Raw genomic sequence first — 24,732 nt, 5'->3', positions numbered from 1 at the left:
GTATCACTTGGCTCTACAACATAAGCTGTCGTTTGTATTACTAGCTAGTACTGTACGTGTGTATTTCCGTGACCTATGTAAATCATCTAATTGACTTGGTAATTTGCATTAGATAAGCTTGGGGTAAATTCCAATTTTTGAAATTGTACAATGTTTTGGCGCAAGCAGATAAAAAATATTGATTTCGTTTCAGATTTGCGGTTATTTTATACTGCGGATTTTCTTATCCGTTGTTGAGAAATATGAACAGTTTATTGACTTTCGACATCCATCTTTAAAATTTTAATATACATAATATTCTATCCCGCGTGCCGCGCTGTAGCTTCAGTTCTAAATTAGGTGATTAGACGATCGTGATGCACCCATGACTCGGATTGTTACGGTAACTTTTTAACACTAGGAAAATGCACGTTGGCGTGCACTGGTAGACCGGAGCGGGGTAATACTAATGAATGTTACTGGTACTGGTAGTGTTACTGGTAGTGGTACTAGTACAATATAATGTTAGTGGTACTGGTAGTGGTAGTAAAAATGGTGCTGTTACTGGTAGTGGTACTGGGTGTGTTAGTGGTATCACGTAATGGTACATGATTACGGTCTGACGTTTTCGCCTTGACGTTCCGTTATTGCCGATTATGTTACCGGCAGTCGGCACAACACGACACCTTAACGGATGCTGAACCGCAAGGCTGGTACGCAATAACTTTAATAACGCGTTATTAATAACGAGCTATTATTACTAACGAAATATTGCTACAAGGCAATATCCGGTTTACCTAGAAGTATAACAGCAGAAAAGGTGCAGACTGTCATAATAATTATAAATTTTATCCGTCATTTATCCGACGTAAAGTCGTGATTTCACAAGTATAAACGCATAAGTGGTCATCTAACCAAAATGCTAAATATTTCTTAAATGGTTATCACATCAAAATGCCAGACCGTAGAGAAGTATTATAAGACCATAACAATTTTCTAAGCAAATGCGAGGTGCGTTAAAAAAATTATTAACAATTCTATTCGAAGCGGCAGCTCATAGGTCAGTTAGAAAGCGACTGAAGTGCTTTTATGTTCAAGAGACAACAAGAGTTACAGGCCTAATAACAGATATTTAAATGCAGTAAAATTAAATGCAATAATAACGCCAAAAATTCCGTACATTGGATAAGACGACCCATGTCTATTTCCACAACTTCCACAGCGCCTCTTCGTTTGCCGGCTGCAACTTGTTCTTAGTAGCCGCAGAAGTGCATTTTTTCGCCGAAGAAAGTTCCGCTACTTTCACCCGTCTTGAAACTTGTACGAGACAGCTTGAAACAGCGTGAACTTGCACATTTCCAGGTTTTCCCTTCTCAGAAGTGCTTCCAGACAATAGATAAGAGCGACGACCGACTGTTACAAACACTAGATCATTTGGCGGCAATGGTATATCATCAGTCTTTTGAACTTTCGTGTGCAGCCACATCATTTGGCGGTATTTTTATTACAGTCCTGAAGTAGCCACAGTTCGTATTCTCCAGGATCAGGTTGTGGTTTTTCCCCGAGTTGCTCTACACTAATCTCCTGAAAAATTGCGGCATAATGTTTTGTTTTACGATAGCCCGCATGCAGATCGATTTTCCGTTTGCTTATCGGATGAAATTGTTATGCAAGGCGTTTCGATCTCAGCACGCTTGCGCTTACGTGCGCACGAAGCAGCAGTCACCTGCGTAGTCAAAAATGAAGAACGACAGACTGTTGATACTCGAAGTACCGACGTCGGTGCAGCCGAACGAGTATTTGATCCCATTCTCCTGCTTGTACCTTGTGGTTTTCTACCGGCATTCGCTGGAGCTGCGGACTCTATCAAACTGGACATACCGCACCGACTGCAACTCTGCAGCGCTGGAGAGTTCAACCACGCCACCAATTCATCCACTGCTTTTTGATGAATAGCTACCGCCAAAACCTCAGGACACACTCCAAATGCCGCAAACGATTTACAGCTTTTGTCGCACTTTATTTTTTGTTTAACTGTATCGAGTTTCACCTGATGGGTTAATCCAGCTTTGTATCCCACGACCATAAAATTTGTCGCGACACCTCCCGGCGTACCGACCACAGGATTTGGCTTTGCCAAGATCGACTTGGCCTTACCTAAAAGTTCAGCGAGCAGCTCCACTGAAATCGACGTAATCATCATTAGAGCTGCGCCAAAATGATGATGTAAACTGACCAAAATGTAACTGCTTTAAAGAAGCGCTATAATTACATTTGGCTGAAGCTGATCTACAGTTTATAAGTGATTGTGTACATGTCAGGTAACAAAAGTGGCACATTAAAACATGAGAACTGCACTAAAACATTAAAAACTGCTCAAAATTGTTTAAACCTAAATTTGTAAAAGGTCAACGGGTGCTATACGGCAACGATGTTATATGAAGTTGTTCTCCAAAATTTAACAACATATCCTAATAATTTTGTTTTTCACATTACCAGTAACAGCACCAGTACCATAACGTGATGCCACTACCACAACCAGTACCACTACCAGTAACAGTACCATTTTTACTACCAGTACCAGTACCAGTACCATTCTATTGTACCACTACCAGTAACACTACCAGTACCAGTAACATTAATTAGTATTACCCGACCGGAGCGTGACTTAACCGTCAAAATCTCGTAATTTTCTTTATTTATTTCGTTATTAGATGACATACTGTTATTCGAACATAAGCAAGCGAGCGCCAGTTGTTTTAAAAAAAAACAACTGTAATGGCTTCAGTCGGTTTTCGTCCCGTATTCGCAGCATTGTGGTTTTCTTAGCCTTAGCCTTATTTTTTAACATCAACATCTGTAATTTTTTAACATCAACATGTGCGAACCTTTCTACAAAAGAGAGTACATGCAAATACAATTGCTTTAAAGCAAACTATGTTTCAGTTTAATATTCAGGAACATATTTTATAAAGCAGGCGAGAGACGCAGGAGAACGCGTATCGTGGCACTTTAAAAATTCAAATGCGAGCCGACTTATCCATAAGTAGGTAGTTCGAATCAGTGGACAGACAATGTAGGTAGTTAAAGCAAAGTAACCTATATCTGCTATATGCCTAATAAATTATGCGTGCCGTCAGCAACCTATCGTCAATATTTTTTGTCGTTTCCATCGGGTTTCTAATAGCCAAAAATTTGTTTACTGTGAAACCAATTTGTAAGCACATATTGCTGCATACGCAAGGCAAGCTAGATGTTGGACTATTGACTTACCATTATAGAGAATAGGCCATTTATTGAGTAGATGTACATAGCGGTTACTTCAGAGTAGCGTATTCTAGAAAAAGGTCACGGAAGCGTTTTTGATCACTAAAGTACTGATGTGTTTATTACTCACTTGGTGCGCTTACAAATATATGAATTTCGAATTGCCAAAGACTTGAGCTGGTCGTTAGAGTATAGTGTCAGTGCCGCATTTCATTTTGTTGCCGTTTTGCAGCTGGCTTTGTGTCCATATTTGCCATACGAAACCGGTAATAGCCAAATTTAAAAAATCGGCGTAAGTTAAAAAAAAAATAAAACTCCCCATTTAATTCAAATAAACGAATGAAAGTATTCCAGTAAAACCATTTTTTTCAAAGATGCTCGTATTTTGCTTTAAATATATTTCATGACTCATGTAGATATTTCTTGCAGACATCGACCGCACGCAACTAATCTACAAACCCGTTATTCAGCCAGGTATTACCTATCCACAGTATTCGCACCAGTATTTGTATTATCTATAGAATTCGCATCACCTGTAGAGCAGTGCCGCAGTGCCTGTAGAGCGTTTGACCTTAGTTTTTTTCTTTTAGTATAAACTTTCGACCAGCATATTCACGATGAGTCAATCTGGAGTAAAAAGTAGAAAATGCAACAGACACTTCAAAGAAGTATATTTGACCTTAGTAATTCGGTCTTCATTTTAAACGGACATACATGCATTACTAATTAGGTACATAATATCACAAAAAGCAGTTTCACGAATGATGGAATTCAAATCCTTTTATGAGTTATGAATCATTTCCTTCCGATTTCATGGCTAATCCAAAAATAACGCTTGAACCTCCTGCTCGGGACGCTGCAGCAATACTGTTTCTTGAACCGGAAGTGCGGAGGTATGCTGCCAAGTGAAAAGAAATACTGTATTCAAAGTGCTACGTACGCAAAGTTTAACTCGAAGTAGATAGCAGTTAACATTATATTAACATTTGCACTTACCATTAGATTTTGATTGAAGTACTGGTTTTTGCTAATTGAGAGAAGTAATTATTTTTTGCTAAATTGCTTACGATCGCTACACGTTGCGAAATTGCATTGGGTGTACTGGAGTCCGATTCCAATGCAGTCACTTTGGCTCAATCTTGGAAGATTTCCAAATCCTTGTCCTGAGCGGCTTGACGCAAAGATGACGCTTCCTGGGTTTGCATATTTTGTTGGGCTTGGCATTGTTATCTAGAAAATGTATGGATATTAGCATCATAGCATGTAAAATTTTGCACAATCTGTGTTCGCTATTATACTTGATATTAAATGAATTCTGTATTGTAAAAATTAAAATCCACGGATACGTAGCTGTACCGTTACAACCCACCTTTCACCTTTTAAAAATTGTTAGCTATCAAAACCTACTGACAACGGTCATAATTTTACTAACATAATGCACTGTACCTATCTAGATCTGAACATAATTATTATTTTTAAATATATGTTTTTTGCTCACACCGTCAGACGTACACTGTTATAATCGAATTCCGTATTGAGATAATCCACTTGATCCGGCGTATACTTCATGAATAAGTTTAGCGACCGCATTTCTGCAATATTTCAGATTCTTGACATGTTACGATTTACAAAAATTTGCATAGACAACTATAATATTTTAACCAAAATGTTTCTACTCGTACCTGATTTGATATTATTTGTGAACACGGTGATGTACTTGTCTCTGTCCGGCCTAAAACGCAATTAATATTTCTGCCACATGCAGGTTTACTTTCTGTAAAGTTTGAAATTATGATAAAAGGTACCATGTAATAGTACCTGTTATACTCGTTGCGAAGCCCAAGAGCATGTGCTAAAAATTTCATTACATCGCGTACGGAATCCATGCACCCGTTCCCGTTAGGACTGTTGAATAATGCCACCTTTTGCCCTGCACCGTCTTGTGATACCACCCTTCCTAATTATTGGCAACGTTGTATTTGGGTACTTGGAAAAGTGAGTACGTATAAATTGTCAAAGTAATGTCGATCATTAAAGGCACACGAATATCTCACCAGGGAAAGAGAAGCACGTCGGCATAGTACTCCTGGAACAAAACAAGGAAATTTAATTCATAAGACCGCAGCTATTAGGTATGTTCGGACCACCAGAACGTTCTCACATTGAACTTTCTTGACACATCTAATTTTGAATTTTCCCAAATTATCATTCAACCTGATTGTGCTAGTGGTGGTACTAATACTAAACAAGAAACGGCTGCACGGCTTCGACAACCAACGCGGCTCTGGAAGATGCATGGTACGAGGTAGCTTTCATGACAGTATGTGAACTGGTGGTCAGTTCCATCATTCGGCTGCCGTCCACGCTTTCGTTTTTTCTTGGGAGCTGCTGCTAGAAAAATTAACTTTACGAAAGGTAGTTTGAGGAATATACACTTACCCGGAGTTCAGCGTTCTGGAAATATAGAGAAAATCCATTCCATTGTTGATTTCCACCGAGTAAGGTTGAAACCGGATGCAACCTTTCATGTCTGACTAAACAATCCAAAGGTCAAGAATGACAGCAAATTATGCTACACTTTTGCTGCATTTTATTGTTGAAGCGTACATCTAAGTACTATATAAAATTCTGCATCAGGAAGGAAGCGATACTTACTGATATCTGAGTCATGGCCTGTTGAATAAGAGCAAGTTCTCCAGCGGCTATCAAAAACCTTCTTTAAAATACACATAAATGAAACTTGTTCAGCAAGTGCATAGGATAAAAGCTCCAACGCGTGCTGAACAGGACGCGTATTTTCAACTTACAATAAGCAGGATCAAGCCGGTATAATATGGCGGTAGAGTTTTCCCAAGGTACAAACCTGTACACATCGCATGAGGATTTGTAAAATGTAGCTGGATTAAATCATGACAAAATAAATCAAAAGCTGGAGCATTCCTAGGTTGGCTAATTAACTTTTATCTCGTAAAATCAAATAGGTTCTGTGTACCGAGTATCTCGTCCGATTGCTGATCGAATTGGAACCCCCAGGTTTGCAGAACGCTTAAATGCGGTTAGCGTAGTACAAACAACCACATAATTGTTTTGAAATAAAGTATACAGCAGGGTAGCATAAGTCACAATATCAGTAAAAGACTTTAAAAAATAAACGAAAGTAAACCTAACCATTTTGCTCCAATACAGCCTTATAAAATTCTTTATAATGTCACACGGCGCCGAATCCAAAAGCAAAAGTTTGACGTTTTAGAAGACGATCTCCCAAAACAAAAAATAATTATGCTAGGCAATCGTAGCGTGTATATAGCAACAGCTGTAAGGTCATATACTGCAGCTGCATATTTGCGGAATGTGCTGCTTTGAATTAACATAATACGGTACACGAAATAACGCTTTATTATCTGCCTTTTGCTTAATCTGCACCCAGGTTATTATTTCGCCAACTCATAGTCCACAGCAAAAACTGTGGTATACTGAATGTCTAATTTTAGTTACAACAAGATGGCTTGATTTACATAACAGAATCTAGCATTCCGCATCAAAACTTCAGCAAAGTAATTGTGGTTGATTAAGTGGTACTGTTGATGCAGAGATTTAGCATCCGGATGACAACCATAAATCTATGAAATGGCACAGTGCGTAAACTATGCGCACAGGGCCCATTTATTACTGCCGTTTACAATAAGCTACGTTCATCAGACGGTACTATGATTTAACATTTGTACAAAGCGCTTACTGACAAAGTTAAAGAAGAGCCGATTCAAACCAGGAAAACGCTGTCGTTGCGTTTATTAATTGTTCTACTAAAACAATTATGAGCAGCTGTAGCGTTATGCACGAGAAACCACGCAAAAGTACCCTATATTTTTCATGTGATGTCCTATACTATACTTTATCAGGTATAGAAAGTCTCAGTGTGCAGACAACTGCAACTGAAAAAAACAAACAAACAAGAAAATTCATATTTCTTAATTTTTCATACCATGAGACAACAGATATTTCAACATAAATTAAGTAGTATGCGTCATTGTAAGAGCGAATGTAGACTTTTTTCTAAGGGTCTTTGAGCACATTTTGCTCACTTCAATCTGGTCTCAAACATTTATTAACAATAGGCTTAGAAAAGACACTGCAACAGATACACACTGTATATGCAGCACACTGCTCAAAGTTATAACAAGTTGCAAACTCAGGAAATCGGGAAAGGCGTATCAAAAGAATCAATTCAGGAAAATTATAAAAAAAAATTACGGCAGGAAAAGCTAAGTTTGTCTCTTTTCACTGTATTAGAGGTTATGTTTATGCAGAATAACGCACGAAATTCATTCACAAATTAATTACAGGCAAACAATCGTGCGTTATCGTGCGGTTATCAAAAGCGGTGCAAATGCTTAGGAAGTGAAATATATATGTCCTCATATTTCCGAAAATATCAATTAAAGCGCACTTAATGCGAGTGGCTTGGTCTTTCTGTTCACAGCGCTTTAATTTTAGGGTGGTTCTTCATCATTCCCCTCCAGTTTATCATAGGAACGATGTTCCATTGGTTCCTGCAATTAAAACTTAAGTTAACAAATAAAATGGTGCTCTTACAGAAAATGTGATATCTATCTTTTCACTGATAAAATTATCAGCTCAACCTCCTTTGGACGTACCTCATCAATGGCTTCACGTGACATGTCATTGTTGAGAGGCCATTTGTCGCGCCCCTGTCGGCTGCCACTCGATAGGTCAGCGCTGAGAAACAGCAGACCGGCGTCCTCCTGGACTGGCGGAACTGCATCTTCCAGCGAGAGTGATTCCCGTCCTAGTCAGGATTTTGTATAGAGCACAATGATTCTGTCCGCCTCACGTTGTCCACTCTCCATTGCACCCGGCACGGTAGAGAACCACGTGGGATGGGTAGCTTCCCCAGCGAACAGCAAACCAGGAATCTGTGATATAAAGCTGAAATGCATATTTTTCCAAACGGAATAATTATGTGTCCACACTGGATACGTCACAGTGCTTGATTGTAAAAAGATTTCTGTTTCCATTGCTTAAAAGAGCTTTCATAATGCTATGGCGAGCCGGCATAAAATAAAAAGTCAATAGTTCTGGAATTTTAAAATCCCATAAAAGCGAAAAGCTCACCTGCTTCTCTAAAACACCTCTGGCAGAGCGGTAGAACCAAGTCGGCTCCGCTATAGCTTTGATGTGTTCGGTTTGACCTTTAGCCGCATGACTGTATGATCCAAGAATATATGGATTATGTGACCAGTTGGCTCTAAATGAATGAACAATGATAAGTCAAACTACAATTCGAGAAACTTAGGTAATTGTAAATCAGTACCTGATAATTTTGCTGGGTCGAGGCACTGTGCATTTTCGTAAAAATTTCTGCAACAGTTGCTGACAGCTGTCGGCCACTTCGTCGTCCGTCAGTGTTTCCATCATGCGATTCTGCTCAGATCCACCCAGCCAGCCAACCAGTGTGTTAGGAGCAGTTGGGCAAACGTCGAATCCGTGGATACTTCGATACCATGGAAGCTTAGCCTACAGAATTAAGAAATGTAAGTAATAAAACAGAGAGTACACGAACGCTTCCACATTCTACAACACTCGCGCAAAATCCAATGACAAAAAACAGAAGTTTAATGCAGGTAACTATGCAGTAAATGATTTCGAACAACCAGAGATTGTGCGTACCAAGTCGGCATCATTTTCGTTGCAATCATCAAAGTACAGCAACTGAAACCCGTCGGTTTTTCCATATTGATCCTCCCAGAAGGCTTCGTCAAAGCGGAGGAAAATCTTATTGCACGTTCCGAATCCCGCTTGAGCGATCGCGTCAGTCTTCTCATCAGACAAGCAGGGACTGAAGAAGGTATCGGCATTCTTCTTCAAAAATCCCAGAGACGCGGTGACGATACAGTGGTCAGCCAGGAGAACGTCTCCATCTTTACAAATAACCTCAACGGGATGGGGATTTTCCTGATTGAAATTGATTTGTTCCACTGCTTTGTTCAGCATAATTTTTTTTCGTGGTACACGCGCAGTGCAGAGGTCCAAAATGCTTTTCATTGGGGCCGAGAGCTGTGTATTCACCAGGTCACCGGCATATTCAGCATACTCAGAACAGGAAAGGTCACTGAGGCTTTTGCAGGCATTGTCAGCACGATGGACACTGTCGAACAGCTGATGCTTTTTAATCTTTTTATAATGCAAATTCTGGCGTGAAATATACCAAGTATCAAACGCGTATTACTGTTTTTCTCATTACGTCGTAATAGATTTGACAACTCCATAATTTTATTTTCAGAAAAAACAACATATTTTTCATAGTTAAAGATTACTGTAACTTACCGAACCAACCACCCGAAAATCGACATGCGGTAAGCCTTAACGTCATCCGTTTCGTTGTGTTTGGTGCTAACAAAGTGGCAGAATTTTGCTTTCACGAGATCCCCAAATGATAGTTTATCGTCATCGGTATGTGGTCCATCGTACTTGCACTGTTCCACAATCTCGTTGATAGTATTGTAGGTTTCAATAAAGACTTGTTCCAAGTGAGGAAACGCCTAGAAAAGTCCGGGAAAGTTTAAAGTAATAGTAATATGATATTAACAATGTCAAATCCGCAAAATTGTTTGTGTAATCGTACAAGTATCCATGCCGCTAATTTCCAACATTACAGCAGAGTGACCAGACAGCTCCCAGTCTCCCACTCACAATCAGCATACAGTATATACTTGATTGTTATTAATTTATGTTTAACCGCGAATTTTCCTGCAACTAACTTTCCCCATGGTTATCTGTACAAACTTATAACGCACACTGCACCAAGCACAATCACGCTGCACACCCAATTACATGTATTCGTAAGAACATGTACAAGTAGATCTCATAATCATTATAGAATTCCCGTATTAAACACATTGACACAATCCGCTGTATACGATAGAGCCAGTCTTGATTCAGTGATTATAATAGTTCTATAATATAAATATTGGTATTGTTATCGAGTGTACGTAGATTACATAGTTATCACTGCGCGCGCGATGGGTAGAAAGTACACCATCTACAAAGTATTTACGTGACCAACAATTAATGACTGTTATCTTCGGTCAGTTCTTTCCAGCAGGCGCTGGGTAGATACTTCAAAGGGCGCAGAAAGATCCAGTGTACTGGTATTAACGGAAGTGACGATAAAATTAAGTAAAAATTACCCGTATGTCATACCAGTTTAAAAAGTACGACTTATTCAGTCATACTGAATTACTGATCATACTCGTTGCTGCGGTTTTAGTGCATTGATACAGAGAATGTTACTGGTGCTTCCGGTATTACTGCGATTCTACTTAGAATTTCAAAGTTGTCAGGTATCGCTTGTCAGAAACCCAACCGGTTCATAGTCACTTGGTTGCGCCAAATAAGCGCATTCTTTCGTGACACCGACATGCAGATAATAAATTAATATCTATATCTTGTGACGACACGTAGTTTCCGATAGCATGATCTATTTTAAACTCATGTTTATTTTATTCATGATCTATAACTGTAGGAAGGTGACGATAGGTTTACTGAAGCATAAAATTACAATTATGGTACGTGGTGAACGGTTCGAATACATTAATAATTGCTGCTGAAATAGTGCACTCGTCGTATTGCAAATGCAATAATTACTTTCGTCGTATATGATTATACTGCATTATTATTATTATTATTACGGCACAATAGCAGACAACCCCAAAGGGACTTCAAGTCTCGACAGCAGTTCAACGTTCTATACTGTATACTTAAATTTTCAACTGTTCACACTTGTAGTTATCGTAGAATGAATTTCATGTAAAAAATATTGAGTTAATAAATAATTACAGAAATAGAATAAATATTGTTATAAGTTTTAAGAAAATCCCTACAGTGTCCAGTCGTACAGCAGGCAAGGTATGTATACGTCTGCATGTTTGTCCGCTTTCTGGCACACGGCCTATGATCTCGTGAATGTGCGTTGTGTGACAATTAATGTAGCCGCAAACGCATGCTGCACGTGCAGAAACCCAAATAAATTAGCTACCAAATAAATACATACATGACCTAACTACATGAAAATGCGATGCAACCTGCACGGTGGAAGCAGCATTTTTAATTTTGCTGACTAAATCTACCGAATATTGTTAACAGAACACAGTGAATCTGTGTACCTTGGCATCAATATCCATATCGAAAAGAAACTCTCCGCCACTTCCGTGGTCCGTTACAGGGTCGATGACTTTCTTTTTATGTGGCGTGATGACTTTAATCAGTTTATTCTGCTCCGCCACGTCATAGAGAATGTTTTTACCATGCAAAAATTGTGCTCCAAATTCAACGTGACCACTGTCTAACGAAACAGAAATAACACCTGTTAGAATTATATTTAATGATTTACGGCTGTATCTGTACAATATGCAGGTGATAACATATTTAAATATCTATATATATGTATGCCCCATATTATCGTTCGGTTTCATGGAGGTAAAATAAAAGTAGGCAAACAAACGTAGTGCGTTATAATAATCCTGGGCTGCCTAAGCAATGGGTAATAATATTAATTTACAGTTTAAGTTTAAATTAACATACCAATCTGTTCACTCCATATTCGTCCTCCAATTCGATCTTGTGCTTCAAGGATAACAATGTTCGTGAACTCGTTGTCCAGAAGACGTTGGGCACAGCTTAACCCTGCGGCACCAGCCCCGATTATAATGATCCTGGGCTGAGAAAGGGCACGAAACTTATGGTCAGTTTGTGGACCATTTTCGGTGCTGCTTTTCCGTTTCAGCTGATTATTAGCCGAAAGAAATCGCAGCTTCTGCTCATCGGACAAATTGGACGGGAAATTCTGCATCGCCTTAAATGTAGATCAAAACATCAACAAGAAACCTGCACAACCAAAACGACAATTAAAATGCAACTGAAATTAGCTTGATTCTACTTTAATCTGCCTTTAAATAGTTTATAAGAGGCGTCATTGCCACTCACCATATCAGAGTTGCGATAACGACGATTTGAGTTCGTACATATTTCATCTTCCGGTTATACACCCTACCCGTACCCGTAAGCGCTGTAACGAAACGACATTAAACCTGCACAGTTGTATACTAACAAGTAACAGGTGAATTTTGGCAGTAAGGGTACTGCCGTATGACATCTGTACAAGGTCGACGTAGAGGGATTTAGTGGAACTGTGCTTATTACAAATCATTATTGTAGGTAATTTTGTTCTGTAGGTTTTCAAAACAATCTACCATAAATTATGCAATTTGATTGCCATAATTATACTATTCCATTTAATGTACCATATTATATAGAATACTATTCGATTTAATGTACCATATGTAGATACTATTTGATTCGAAACAATATTTTTAACAAGTGTAAATAATTGTAAATAATTATTTGTACGCACTTCCTGCTGTAATCGATCGAAGAATTCGTATTATCGCATTCAGGCTGGTAAAACTATTGCTGGTTACACGACACATATAAAAATCTCATGCAAGAAAAAAAAAAGAACGGGAATATCTTGCAATTAGATAGCATATTTTTTAATTTTACCGTCCGTGTGGAGAGGGATAGATGCATTTCTATCTTAAGCAGGAAGTAGCGAGTATTGTAAAATCCCAATAACTTATTTCGTAATATTTATATTTTTATTGCCCAAGCAGTCACGAGCACGATGTATTGTACATGATGATGAACCTTGATTAAAACCTGTACACGAAATCGAAGTGTGACCTACGATCGCTTTCACTTCTTATCATGAAATTACTTTTGTACCCCTCGCGTATATTTTCCTTTCAAATCAATAAGACTGCACACCGACTTTGTCAATTTTATCAAGTTCATTTATTATAATTAATCTCTTGTTTTATTTTCCTTCCTTTGCCCATAAGATTTCAGATGCACCTCATCCGTCTACTCACGTTTCGTATAAGCTGTCACATTATTAACGCTAGAAGTACCTATTCTACAGTACCAATCTCATGCGTTATTAGCAGTAATAGTGATGTTATGTTTCATACTACTGTAGGATCCGAGGTACATAACACATATGACATCGTTTATCTTTGTCAGGCTGCGAAAAACTTCAAACAACAAACTCTATTTCGGAAGAAAACAAACCATTACTATAACAACAAATCTTCAGAAAACTTTTGAAAGTTACCGTTTACTCTTATTACTTTTCATCTTCAACCGTGTGACTTTTCCCGGCCTTTTTTGTGCAGGCTTCTTTCCTTTGCGGTTTCCTGGAGCCGAGCCGTGCTTTCTTCGATCAAATTTCCCATGAACGTCATCCGCACTGTCTTTGGTATTGTATTTTGATCGTTTCTTCTGGCCTCCAAATCCATATTTAGTGTCTTTATATTTCTGTTTTCCGGTTTTCCTGCAAACCAAACAATGTCATGAAAATAAAGTAAAAGCGATCAGCGACAGCGATCAGAACCAAATAAAAAAAAGTGAGTAACGAAAAAATATTGTTTAACTATGGCACATTCACAAATGTTTCGTAGTGATACTAGCACCGTGTAAACAGCTCATGCGCGCAGATTCGGTTTCCCGAAAGTCACCACCAGCTGGCACATATTGTCGCAGGCCGTTATTAGGGTGCGCTGCATAACTTTTTCGTTACACTGTAACCCCTTGGTACAGCTTCATGTCGTGCTTTGGTATAAGCAAGGTGGATAGGGTACCCTATCCACCTTGGTATATAAGTATTACAGCAACAATGAGTTGTAACTACAAAAATGAAACAATCGCTAGTTATTACTCACTTTATCGGTCCCTTTTGATTCTGTTGATGTCGGTTAGTGCCTTTACTGGTATTTTTCCGTGAATCTTCGAGTTCGGTAAGAAAGTCCAGCTCATCCTGTTCGCCCTTGGCCCCCTTCCGGAACTTTTTCACGGACTCCGCTATGCGCTTCTTCTCTTCCTGACGCTTCTTCATGACTTCCAGTTGCACTTGTTTGCCGTATTTCCTTTGCTCTCGCATCTTTTTGGCTTTTTCTGATAGCTCAATTTGTTGCTGCTTGCTGATGAGTTTCTCGCGAATCCTCTTCATCTGTTCATCAGATTTAGCCATTTCAGCAAAATAATCAGTAGGGCGTTTTGTAGGAATGCCGAGGGCATGCAGGCGAGGAACGGCTTCCAAAACAGCGCTTTGGGCCTGGCGATAACTACAGAAAAATCAAGGCCTTAAAAATATTACAGATTCACGAAGCCAAAGATTACAGAGTATTTCTAAATGCGCAAGCGAATTCACAAACAGCGCACAACGAAGTAAAGAGAAGCTATTAACGGTGTCCCACCTTCTGTTTTACAGAGACGATTACCGTGTACACATAAGTTTAGGTTGAAAATTTTGGGAAGTAACATTAAGGTAAAACGAACTAGATTTCTTGGAAAAAAATTTTATTCATTTTAAAAAAACAGAAGGCGTACAAAAATGCTAATTGCAAAATATTATGTTACGCTACGCCAAAAAAAGCTCCTCCAGAGAAAATAATTATCTCCGATCTGATTCATACTTAATTGAGAAACAACTAAAATATCCCGAAAAAAAGCTTTTAACTCACAATCGCAGTTCTCTTTTAAAATCGTCGTCCACATTATCCAGTTCCTCTTCTACAACTACATCATCATCCTCGTTCGTTTTCGTCTTCTTGGCTGCAGATTTGGTTTTTACCACCAGATTAGGATCAATGCCAATTTGTGCGGCAATCTCGGGAGCCAGTGGAGCTAGGCGACTCGTTAAGTCCAATCGTTCAATCCAGGGCAAGTCCAGCTTGATCTCTTCCAGCTTCTGGATTAAGCCTTCCTGTGTGCAGTAAAATTCTACGGTTTGCTGTCATTAAAAATCCATATCCCGCAGTAGAGCGTACCTTATTGTTGGCGCACGGTTTCCTCTGCTCCACACTATAGTTCAAACCAGGTTTCAGCTTTCCACTCGCGAAGGCTTCTTGCAGCTGCAAAGAAACCGGTAATTTGGGAAAACCGAGGCACACGAAGACCCTTGCTTACTTCTGTATCAGACCCTCCGTCGCTGTCATCTTCCCAATCCTCTCCACTGACATCGCTAGGAGATTCACTGCGATCTCGCAACCGCTTTTTCATTTTCATACTAGCCATGGTTCGGTAATTTGTGAGTACACACTCGCTCGCGCACCATACACCGTAATATGGGCAATCGGCCAGAATCCAACAAAATTCAACCTCAAATTTAAATCGCCCCCCGAAAGGTAGACCTCAAATCGTACACCCGCTCTTAGATACCGTATCTTATCACAAAATTAAAAAGGGTCACGGAAACAAATGGGAAACAAAAAACAATTACGCGTACCTTTCTGTTTCCAAATAAATCACAAGGTAATTAATGGTTCTGAAAATTTGTGAAAAATTTCAAAGCTGGTGGTTGTGCAATTGCGAAATCCGGATGCCAGAAGTCTGGACTTAGTTTTTACCGCATGCCTTTTTAACATCCGCACGTAACATCCGCACGGCTGTAGGCGCGACTTGCGTATGTAGTACTGCTATGTACATTTGTACGAGTACAATTGTACATTCAGCAATTATATTTTATGTACTCTATCGTAGAATAGGGGATGCGTTCATGTCATAATAAGTCGTTATTAAATATTTAAACACTTTACTGCTGGGTGGTAAAAAATTCTAGTACAGTGCATGTATAAGCAATTACAGCCCTGCTCAGCCAAGTTGGGGCAGTTTTTTCAAAAAATTAGCATGGGTCAGCCGTCATAAAATACTTTCTTATTTAATTTTTTCTTAGTTGCCGTGGCCCGTGGGTATCCGACGTCCTTTGCACTTAAGGGTTTTACTTTGAGAACGCTTGCCGAATTATAGTGAGGTCATAATCAGTGTAGGCCAGAGGAAAAAAGCGGCTCAACCCACCCAACTTGGTAGCAGTAGTCGTGTTTAAAATTTCTTTACAAATTTTGATGACGTCGTTTACCAAAGGCAATAACTGTGAGCTGTTGCTCATTCAATGCTCTTGCGGAGAATACCATACATCAGCCGATTTCGGCCAAGCCTGGGTGACCTTAGCAGAATGTCTGCAAGCACCTTTGAATTGGGGGTTGACCTCTGTTGCACGCTTGCCGTGCAGCCACGGGATGCTTTGGGTAACCATTTTCGGTGAAATCTTGTCGGGGAAGCCCTGAGCGTCAATAAAAACTTTACTGCTCGTACAATAAGCCCGAGACATTCCGTTACGAGACACTGTAAGGGCAACCATAAGTATTTTTTGCTACCGCTTTCCTGATCTTTTCTTCTGTTCATCCGGTCATCCTGTTTCTCCGTCCGGGCAATTTATGGCCGCCGTAACATAAAAATCCTTTAATATGATCCATGTTTCACCCATGGATAAAATCAACTTGAAGTTACCTAGGTCTGTGCGCTTGGCAACCGCATTCTTCAACAGGTACTTCTTAACATAGAAGTCTATGGGAGGTGCACCTTCTTTCGTGGACAGCTCGAGCACCGATTGCGCTAGACTTTTTTTGTTGCCTCATAGCTGACAGCCTTTGGTTTACTGAACAGTTTCCAGAAACCCCTCGTAAATATATCTGTTGGTGTGCCCTTCAGAGGGACAGTTATAAGCACCCTAATAGTGACCACTACCCCACCCCCTTAACCAGTGCTCGGCTCCCTACTGGCACACCGAAGGGTACCGCTTTTGAAATAATCGAATTCGCAGTAAAAAGTTACACTAGAAAACTGCAAACAAGAAACAAAACAGTGTATGCAGATAATTTATAAATTATTTAACAAAACTGCCCCAACTTGGCTGAGCAGGGCTGTATTAAGCACGCAGCGAAGCCCAGTAAAGCTTACGACCGACCGGGCGGGTTTTAATGACCGCTTCTTCCTAGAAAAGCTTTCCCGTCAAAAGCTGCTCTTTAACTGGGAAGTGACCCGGTACATGGCATGAAATCGTATACGTATACGAAAACATGCTTTCGCGCAGTACTCCGAAACGCTTTCTTTGCATTGTTTTGTGACATTATGTAGCCGAATGATTTATACACGTGTTGGCGTGAAAACCGTTTGTGCGCGCAACATCCGGTTGGATAGTAATCCCGGCGCTAAGCAAACTGGATGTGCGCCGGGACCATCCGGGCGCGAAGTATAGTAGCTGTGCGCCCCTAATTCCTGATTATCTACATATTATTTCACGTCACGGTCAATTCGTGACCAACAATTTATCCGGGGTGAAAAGGGGGTATTGTACGCACCCCTCTTCGCAACCTTTTTCTTATATGCACCTTTCGTAATAGCAGTACGTAGTAGTACTGTAATGAAGTCCAAAATACTACAGCTTCATTCCGATTTTTTTTTGAGACAGATTTTATAGCATGAAGCTTTCCAACCGACAATCGGGCGATTCCGCAGGTCTGGTACTTACTGCGTAGACTAAATCACTTAGCGAAATTCTGTCCGATTACCCCGTAGGCCTACCGTAGGGCTGCTTGAACCAGTACATTGTTTTTCGCCGGTACAGTATTTTAACACATATTTACCGGCATTTTCTAATGCGACTGTTTGACACTACAGTATTGTATACAGTATATAAATATATAATGACCTTTGTCCGCAGCAAGTGTGTTTACGACCGCAGTGACTTGCCAAAAATAATACTTGTAAGATATTTGAATACGTAAATAATATTACGTTCACATAATGCAACATTTCAAAATTATTGTAAAAGGGTTGCCCATAACGGTTTCTTGAATATATTCATGACCGTTTTCCAAACTGTTCGGGCGCAGCCATTTCGTAATATATACTATATTTACTTTGGCATCAAGATTCAAAAATAAATCACTAAACAACGGTCCCCACCAACTGCAAGATGTTGGTAACACAGTCAGAAACTCATAACAGTCTTTGTTGTAGCAGAACTACATTAAATTTACGAATTTTACTTATGCTACCAGCATCCATGCAACAGAACAAACACACCCCTCAACCCTACTCGCAAAGCTCAGTCCCCGTCCTCATATTCCTCATCCTCTGCGTCGGTCGGCAGCGGACACGCATCGTTGTTACCCGTTCTTCTTTCCGAAAACGGCCGCCCGCTTCGCCGGCTGTCACCCCGACTGGCTTCCGCCAGTTCCGCTTCCTGCAAATTGACTTCGGCCGCACATTCGGCCAACAAATCCATGGTTTTTGCTAGCTTAATTTGCAAAAGATTATTCTCTCCCTTGTATTCGTTGCATTTGATAATAAGCGCATCAATCTGCGACTGTTTTGCGTTCAACAGGGCTTCGTGTTCACGGCGCATTTTATCTTGAGTGTCCCAATGCCGACGTTCAGATTCTTCTAGTTTACTTTTGTAGTAATCTTCCACTTCCTGCCGGTCGGCCGCATACTGATCTTTAAAATTCTTATGAGATTGCACAATATTATTGGGTTTAGCTGAAAACTGATCTTGCACGAATTTCTTTGTGTGACGGGATTCGATAGGCTTCTTGCCACCTTTTCGGATTTTGCAGTGATAATTTCGTACCCAAGTTCCATCAACAAATGTAAAGTGATGACCATTCTGAAGGTTTAATGTAGGGCGGCTGATGGTAACACCAAATTCTAAGCAAGTAATTCACTGGTTTTAGCAATACATTTGCAGATGTAAATGACCAAACACATCCTGGATTTCCATTATTAAGATACAAATGTATTTTGCAATACTACTTTGCAACGTTATTTTGTAATGATAATTTTGTAATAACAATTTTGTAACGTTATTCATTTTGATTTTTATCGTTGTTAATACTATTATTCCTTTCAAAATGGATTTACAGATGATGGCTTTACTGTTCTATTAAGTACAGTACCTTCGTTATATTTTGCGGGGGTCAGCTGCGCAGATGAGAAGGCTGGCTTTTTACGGGGAGGAGCTAATTTCGGTTGGAAATTTCTTTTGAAGTTGTAATATTCAACTGGACGAAGAATCGATGGAAAGGTAGATCGAAAGCGTAGAACATCCATAACAGCTTTTCGTGCGAGTCATTATCAGCAGGATATAAAGTTTCATCAAAAATAATTTACCCAATAAATGCCATCCACAAACATAGCCGAAGTAAATATTTCTGTGAGCGCCCGCAACGCAGAAAACGGTATCTGAACCAATATTACATAAAACATGGTTTTCAAAAGATTTGGATTACTAAACCTCTTTCAATTAGAAGATGCAACACTTTTCAATCCACACATCAAAATTCCGAACTCCGGGTATTCATAGAAAATTAATAATTCATTAAACAATAACAGATTATGAGATCTAGCGTCCACACATGCTGGGTACATCACGCACACAGCGAGATCTGTTGTCGTACCGTAAGCGACAACTTCGTGCCTGTTACATACTGTACTTATATTCCTAAATAATAATAATAATTATTATGTTAGATTTGTTTTACAGATTATAAAAATAACCATAAAATAATAGCTACACCGTACATCGGCACTATTCTTGTAAACGTAAGCCATAATAAGGTTACAAAACCGGTTAACTACTAGTAATTATATTGTTTCTTTCGATTACAACAGTTTTCGCTTTTGCAACGTTTTGTTAGCCGCGAAACCAGTTGTGAAATTATAAAATTAAGTCCTTATTCTTTTGCTTGCTTCACCACTGTTTACCCGTCTCACTAAAGTAAGTTAGTACTCTTTTCGTGCGACCTCAGTTTATTTCATTTTAGAAACGAATTAAAAGATACAGAAGCATGCGAACTAACTTGCATTTACTTCTTATTATAATTCCAATGATATTATTATCCATCTTACATAAAGAGTATATTATTTAATTTGCATACGCCACATCCCTAACCGAAACAAGCGTTGCTATGGAAACTTCAGATTTTGATAAATAAACAACAGATTCATAAAAAAATATATTTTATTGCCTTACTGAATGAAATTCGGTAGTAGAAGATTAGTTATTGCATTCATGTTAGATCCAAAAAACGTTCTTTGGTGAGTAGTCTAAAGTCTAAACTGAGAACTAATTCTGAAACAAGTAACGTCAGCTGGCAAACAAAAATTGCAACACATCCGAGACCCACATAAGTAACTGAAAGTCAGAAAGAGAACACAAAATTCTCTATGTCGGCGTAATGTCAGAATTATTTAGAAAATCCAAATCCAAAATAAACGAAAACCAAAGGGCATAGAAAAAATAATCGTGTTATAATACTGGCATGATCCAGTTGCGGTAAGTCTCCGAATCACGTTTTGTATCGGTTTTCACTCATGCCATGGCTCCACTCAATGGTTTTCAACTGCCCAATCTGTAAGACAAGCGGCTCAAACGCGCTCACCACATCCTTCGTAAAGAATCCAATCTGTGGAACATCAGTTGCGTCGTTGTCCGTATACACCTGCACGGCCATGACATTGCCACGTGCCTCCATTTTCAAAAATCGCGTATAATTCCCACAGTCTCTTGTGATTATGCCGGTGAAGTCCTCCTCGCGATCAGCATTGACAACCACAATATGTAGTTCTTTTTCTCCGGCAATCAAGACCTTATTTACTGTCCCCATATGAGCAAGAGATCCTGTAAGTTTTCCCACAAAAAATCCTCTTGGCAAGGCGTACTTAGAACGCAACCCCCATGTGCCATCTCTGGCTTTGAACACTTGAAAGAACCCTAAGGAAGGGTTCTGCACTAAACGATTCCGGCATTCGGTAGGTGAGCAACGGCACAATCGACAACATTCGTACAAAGGCTCGCCTTGATAACGATCCACATCCAGGAGTCTGTCTTTAGTGTATAAACAACTAGAACCCGTTTCAGAATAACAGGAACACAGTCGAGTACAGTCATTTTCACACCTGCAAGACTTATCCGAATGCAAGCCTATGCTCCAGAATTTATCGTGAGCAACAGTGCGTTGAATAGAATAGAAAAACGGCACCGGCAAGGTCTGATCGAAGCGGTTGACCACCTCCACAGGATGCATTTCCCGACTGTCAGAAAGGTCACAAACGAGAACAGGATCGTCTGCCCCGTCGAAAAATTTCGATGCTCCTAAAGCAAATACGTATATAAAAATTGCATCAACGACAGTTTTTAGTTTCTCAATATTTTAAAAACGTTAATTTAAAAAAAAACTCTTACCAACAGCAGGCAAAGCACCACCGGTTGATGCCGCCAACATTTTTCTTCCAACCGGTCCATCGTCAAAAACGTCAGGAATACTGCTCAGAAGCCGAATGCTCAACTGATTAAGTGCTGCTACAGCAAATCGATGCCGCCAGTTTTTCATCAAAATTCCAACCACTTCCGATCCAAACGTTCCATAACGCAGCTGATCCACAATATGTGGGCATTCCAGCAGATTAGAGATAACAGCAATGTTTCCGCAAGAAAACAAGTTTTTCAGGGCTTCCTGCTGTTCGTCTCTGGTAAATGCGAATTCTCCAAAATCATACAATTCATAACGAAACAACAATGCAACGCAGTCGAAGCGCTTTTGCTGCAGGAATTTTCGCAACGATATTTCTCGTACAGCGCTTGGAGGTAATTCGACGTAGAACTTCTTCAAAACGTCCAAAGATACGAAGCTGTTGGCTAGCGCAGCTTGTTCGAACGGTAAATTCCCATCCTTATCGGGCAAAGTCAACGGAAAACCCAGCTGTAGTAAAATACTTAAAATGATCGGGTGGTTCCGCTGAATCGCAAGATGCACCGGTCCAGATAAAGGAAAATGATCCAACAGATCATTCCCGCTTTTTCGTCGCGATACGCATTCTTGGTAGAGCGTCTGCAGATTTGCCGGATTACACACGAAATGAAGCACTCCAGTGATATCCCCATCCTTAACCATTTGAAACAAATCAAGCCATTCCATTTCTTGTTGAACCTGAAAGGATAAAATTATTAGCGAATAAAAACGTGACTTATAAATCTGAGACTTACTCCCATATCAAACTGACTCAGCTTTTCTTTCAGTTCTTGAGCATAAGAAGGCGGTAAATACGCACAAGCTACACGGAAACCCAGAGGAAAATCTCTATAATAAGTATCTAAAGGAATTCCCACATAAGAAACCGGTGGGCGTCGAGCCATAAGAAGCAACTGCGGATCCAAGTCTTCTGCACAAAAGTTAACCGGCACCAAACCAGGATTTTTTATCGTCTTTTTAACATGACTGGATGGTTTTAGGCAATGAATACATCGGACCTTTCCAATTTTGTCCCTTTCTGTGCACGATTCATGGTACAAATGGCCGCTCTTGTGTGAACACGCCCGAAACTCTCCCACCTCACAGAACACTCCGCAACCAGGGCAGCAGTTATGATTTCGCAAGCCTGCACAATGTACTTCGCATAGTCCAATCAGTGGATGTGACGGGGAAGGGCGGTATAGATTTCCCACGAAACTACGCGCAATGGGGCGCATACACCCGTACAATTTATCATCCACACTCATTTTCGCTTGACAAACTGCTACAGTCGAGGCAGCTTCGGTTCCCTGAGGAGTCCAGGAGACTCTCGATGGGCCTTTGAAATCTGCCCAGGCCTTCGTCACATCCAGAGCGTACCGATCCACATTGCCTTTCGCTCCTAGTTTGATCACTTCTTCGCACAGACAGCTTAAACGCACAGAATTCAGCTGCTGTGTTATTTCCACTTGCTCCTTCTGAACGATTTTTGGTTTCTTTCGTGGACTCAGTGATGGCAACAGATCATTCACAATCCGACAGTCCAAATGGGAAATTCCTCGGACTTTAGCCTCCCAGTTTATGGAGTCATGACTAATGTCGGATGTGCCTTCTACGAAAAAAGATAAGAAAAGCCTAGTTACCCTTACTCACCGTAATGATGCTGAAACATATGAAGAAATATCCTTTTAATTATTTTTCAAACAATTCCTTTAAGCTATTTACAACGGACTGATCCACACCTTCTAAAGCGCTATTTGGTCGCTTTGCGCCAGCAACGACTTCAGCCGGTTTGTGCGCGCAAGGATATTCGTCCGCCCGTTCCACAATCATCTCGGTTGCAGTGGAGGCTCCAGATTGTTCTAGAATACCTTCACTTTCCACGCCCGCTTCCATTTCAATACCCGTGTTAAACATCTCGGCGGGTGGAGAGCATGTGCCGTTGCTTCCATGACCAATGGATTTCTTCGGAATGCCATTCTCGATGGATTTCTTTGGAAAACCATTCAATACACTTTCAGTATCGCTTTGCGTATCCATAGATTCAGTGGTCGATTCCATTAGGACGCTGGCCGCCACTTCCGAAACGGATATTTCCGGTTCAGGTTCTAAAACAGCAAGCACGGGTTCATGTAACAACTTCAGCCACCAATTTAAAAGGTTTACAGGCCGAAATCACGAACCCCGAAGGCTGCGCAGTCGGCTGGGACTGATCTTCCATTCCTTGTTAATGGCTGTGAAGAAAAGCTGAGCAACGTCCGTACTAACAAGACCAGTCGGGGCGCCATCTGCATTATAAGCTGCCGTCAACTTCCAAGTATAAGAGCAAAAAAAGAATAGGTACTGATGGAGTTAATAGGCTATGCCTATTCAGCGATTACTGAACGTGGCAGAAGCTCTCACCTAATGCATCTTTGACCAGATTGTCCTCAGCATCGGTTGGCTTCCTGGTTTCCGACCCAGACATTCCGCTGTCTTTCTCGAAGACACCAATCGGCCTTTCAGGGATCTCATATTCTACAGGTAACCATTATGTCAACATCAACTGACAGGACCAAAGAAATATAAGAACAGCAAAAACAAAGGAGCAAATTTATTTAGTTAGAAAAATACACGACACTCCGAAGCCTGTTATGCTACGCACCTGTACTTTCGGTCAGTGTCTTTCCCTTCGAATTTTGGGCGCCAAGCACTTTTTCTTCGCCCACACTCTCTCCATGAGCAGTACTATCCATTTTCAGAATGCGTCCATCATTTTCAGTTTTGTCAAACTCCAAACCAAGTTCCGGAAGTTCCGGGGAATTTTCTTGACGAAAGCCAGTGATCACTGGTCCGTCAAAGCGCTCGCTGTCTGGAGAATGCTGAAGATGCGCACTGCTTCCATTCGAAAGTGATGGTAGAGGTGGTTCCTGGCTATCATGCACCTCTACAGAAGAAGTTAATGCGTAACCGTTGAAGTCAGAAGGCTGCTCAGAGGGAGCTCCTGGCAGCTTCTCATCTACAGAAGGGGAAGTTTTGGCAAGCGCAGACTGCATGTGGCCCATTAACACCTGCGAAAAGTACGCATCACCATTTCCTAATCCGAACGACATTTTCTTATGCTAAGAAAAAGGCACACACTGCCTGTTTCCTAACCAGAAACTGCATAATATTTTGATGAAATCGAAATTGCCTTAACAAAATTCAAGTACAATATTCAACGTTTTCCGAAACAAGAATTTCCAAATACAGTTGATAATAAAAGGTTCACACTTTGACTTGTGCTTTACAGACGAAAATT

The 24,732-nt window shown here is 40.2% G+C and overlaps 5 protein-coding genes across 5 annotated transcripts; all 5 read right to left on the bottom strand.

The window, feature by feature from the left end:
* Positions 1-3,869: 3,869 nt before the first annotated feature.
* Positions 3,870-6,490, bottom strand: LOC129585920 (embryonic protein UVS.2-like). Its single transcript, XM_055478840.1, has 10 exons — positions 6,239-6,490; positions 6,054-6,109; positions 5,902-5,948; positions 5,686-5,780; positions 5,301-5,332; positions 5,065-5,203; positions 4,929-4,978; positions 4,759-4,838; positions 4,314-4,476; positions 3,870-4,144 (listed from the first exon to the last, which is right to left on the bottom strand). The coding sequence occupies exons 1-10, from the start codon at positions 6,415-6,417 to the stop codon at positions 4,035-4,037; spliced, it is 951 nt and encodes a 316-aa protein (XP_055334815.1). The 5' UTR covers positions 6,418-6,490; the 3' UTR covers positions 3,870-4,034.
* An 845-nt stretch (positions 6,491-7,335) lies between these two features.
* Positions 7,336-12,231, bottom strand: LOC129585716 (spermine oxidase-like). The gene is made up of 8 exons (XM_055478516.1): positions 11,848-12,231; positions 11,430-11,608; positions 9,592-9,806; positions 8,935-9,412; positions 8,579-8,781; positions 8,380-8,512; positions 7,902-8,180; positions 7,336-7,796 (listed from the first exon to the last, which is right to left on the bottom strand). The coding sequence occupies exons 1-7, from the start codon at positions 12,113-12,115 to the stop codon at positions 8,058-8,060; spliced, it is 1,599 nt and encodes a 532-aa protein (XP_055334491.1). The 5' UTR covers positions 12,116-12,231; the 3' UTR covers positions 7,336-7,796; positions 7,902-8,057.
* Positions 12,232-13,137: 906 nt separating this feature from the next.
* Positions 13,138-15,999, bottom strand: LOC129585803 (probable rRNA-processing protein EBP2). The gene is made up of 5 exons (XM_055478669.1): positions 15,289-15,999; positions 15,150-15,233; positions 14,844-15,085; positions 14,043-14,444; positions 13,138-13,654 (listed from the first exon to the last, which is right to left on the bottom strand). Exons 1-5 carry the CDS (start codon positions 15,394-15,396, stop codon positions 13,432-13,434), a joined length of 1,059 nt encoding a protein of 352 aa, XP_055334644.1. The 5' UTR covers positions 15,397-15,999; the 3' UTR covers positions 13,138-13,431.
* Positions 16,000-18,011: 2,012 nt separating this feature from the next.
* On the bottom strand, positions 18,012-19,600 carry LOC129585900 (uncharacterized). Its single transcript, XM_055478804.1, has 2 exons — positions 19,119-19,600; positions 18,012-18,870 (listed from the first exon to the last, which is right to left on the bottom strand). The coding sequence occupies exons 1-2, from the start codon at positions 19,270-19,272 to the stop codon at positions 18,269-18,271; spliced, it is 756 nt and encodes a 251-aa protein (XP_055334779.1). The 5' UTR covers positions 19,273-19,600; the 3' UTR covers positions 18,012-18,268.
* A 504-nt stretch (positions 19,601-20,104) lies between these two features.
* On the bottom strand, positions 20,105-24,704 carry LOC129585664 (histone-lysine N-methyltransferase EHMT1-like). The gene is made up of 7 exons (XM_055478437.1): positions 24,097-24,704; positions 23,856-23,969; positions 23,636-23,740; positions 23,195-23,560; positions 22,208-23,064; positions 21,407-22,151; positions 20,105-21,316 (listed from the first exon to the last, which is right to left on the bottom strand). The coding sequence occupies exons 1-7, from the start codon at positions 24,542-24,544 to the stop codon at positions 20,511-20,513; spliced, it is 3,441 nt and encodes a 1,146-aa protein (XP_055334412.1). The 5' UTR covers positions 24,545-24,704; the 3' UTR covers positions 20,105-20,510.
* Between the last annotated feature and the right edge of the window lie 28 nt (positions 24,705-24,732).

Source organism: Paramacrobiotus metropolitanus, unplaced genomic scaffold, assembly GCF_019649055.1.
Source record: "Paramacrobiotus metropolitanus isolate TYO unplaced genomic scaffold, Prichtersi_v1.0 Parri_scaffold0000018, whole genome shotgun sequence".
In the NCBI taxonomy this organism is placed as follows: domain Eukaryota; kingdom Metazoa; phylum Tardigrada; class Eutardigrada; order Parachela; family Macrobiotidae; genus Paramacrobiotus; species Paramacrobiotus metropolitanus.
This window is presented reverse-complemented; position numbering and strand designations above follow the sequence as displayed.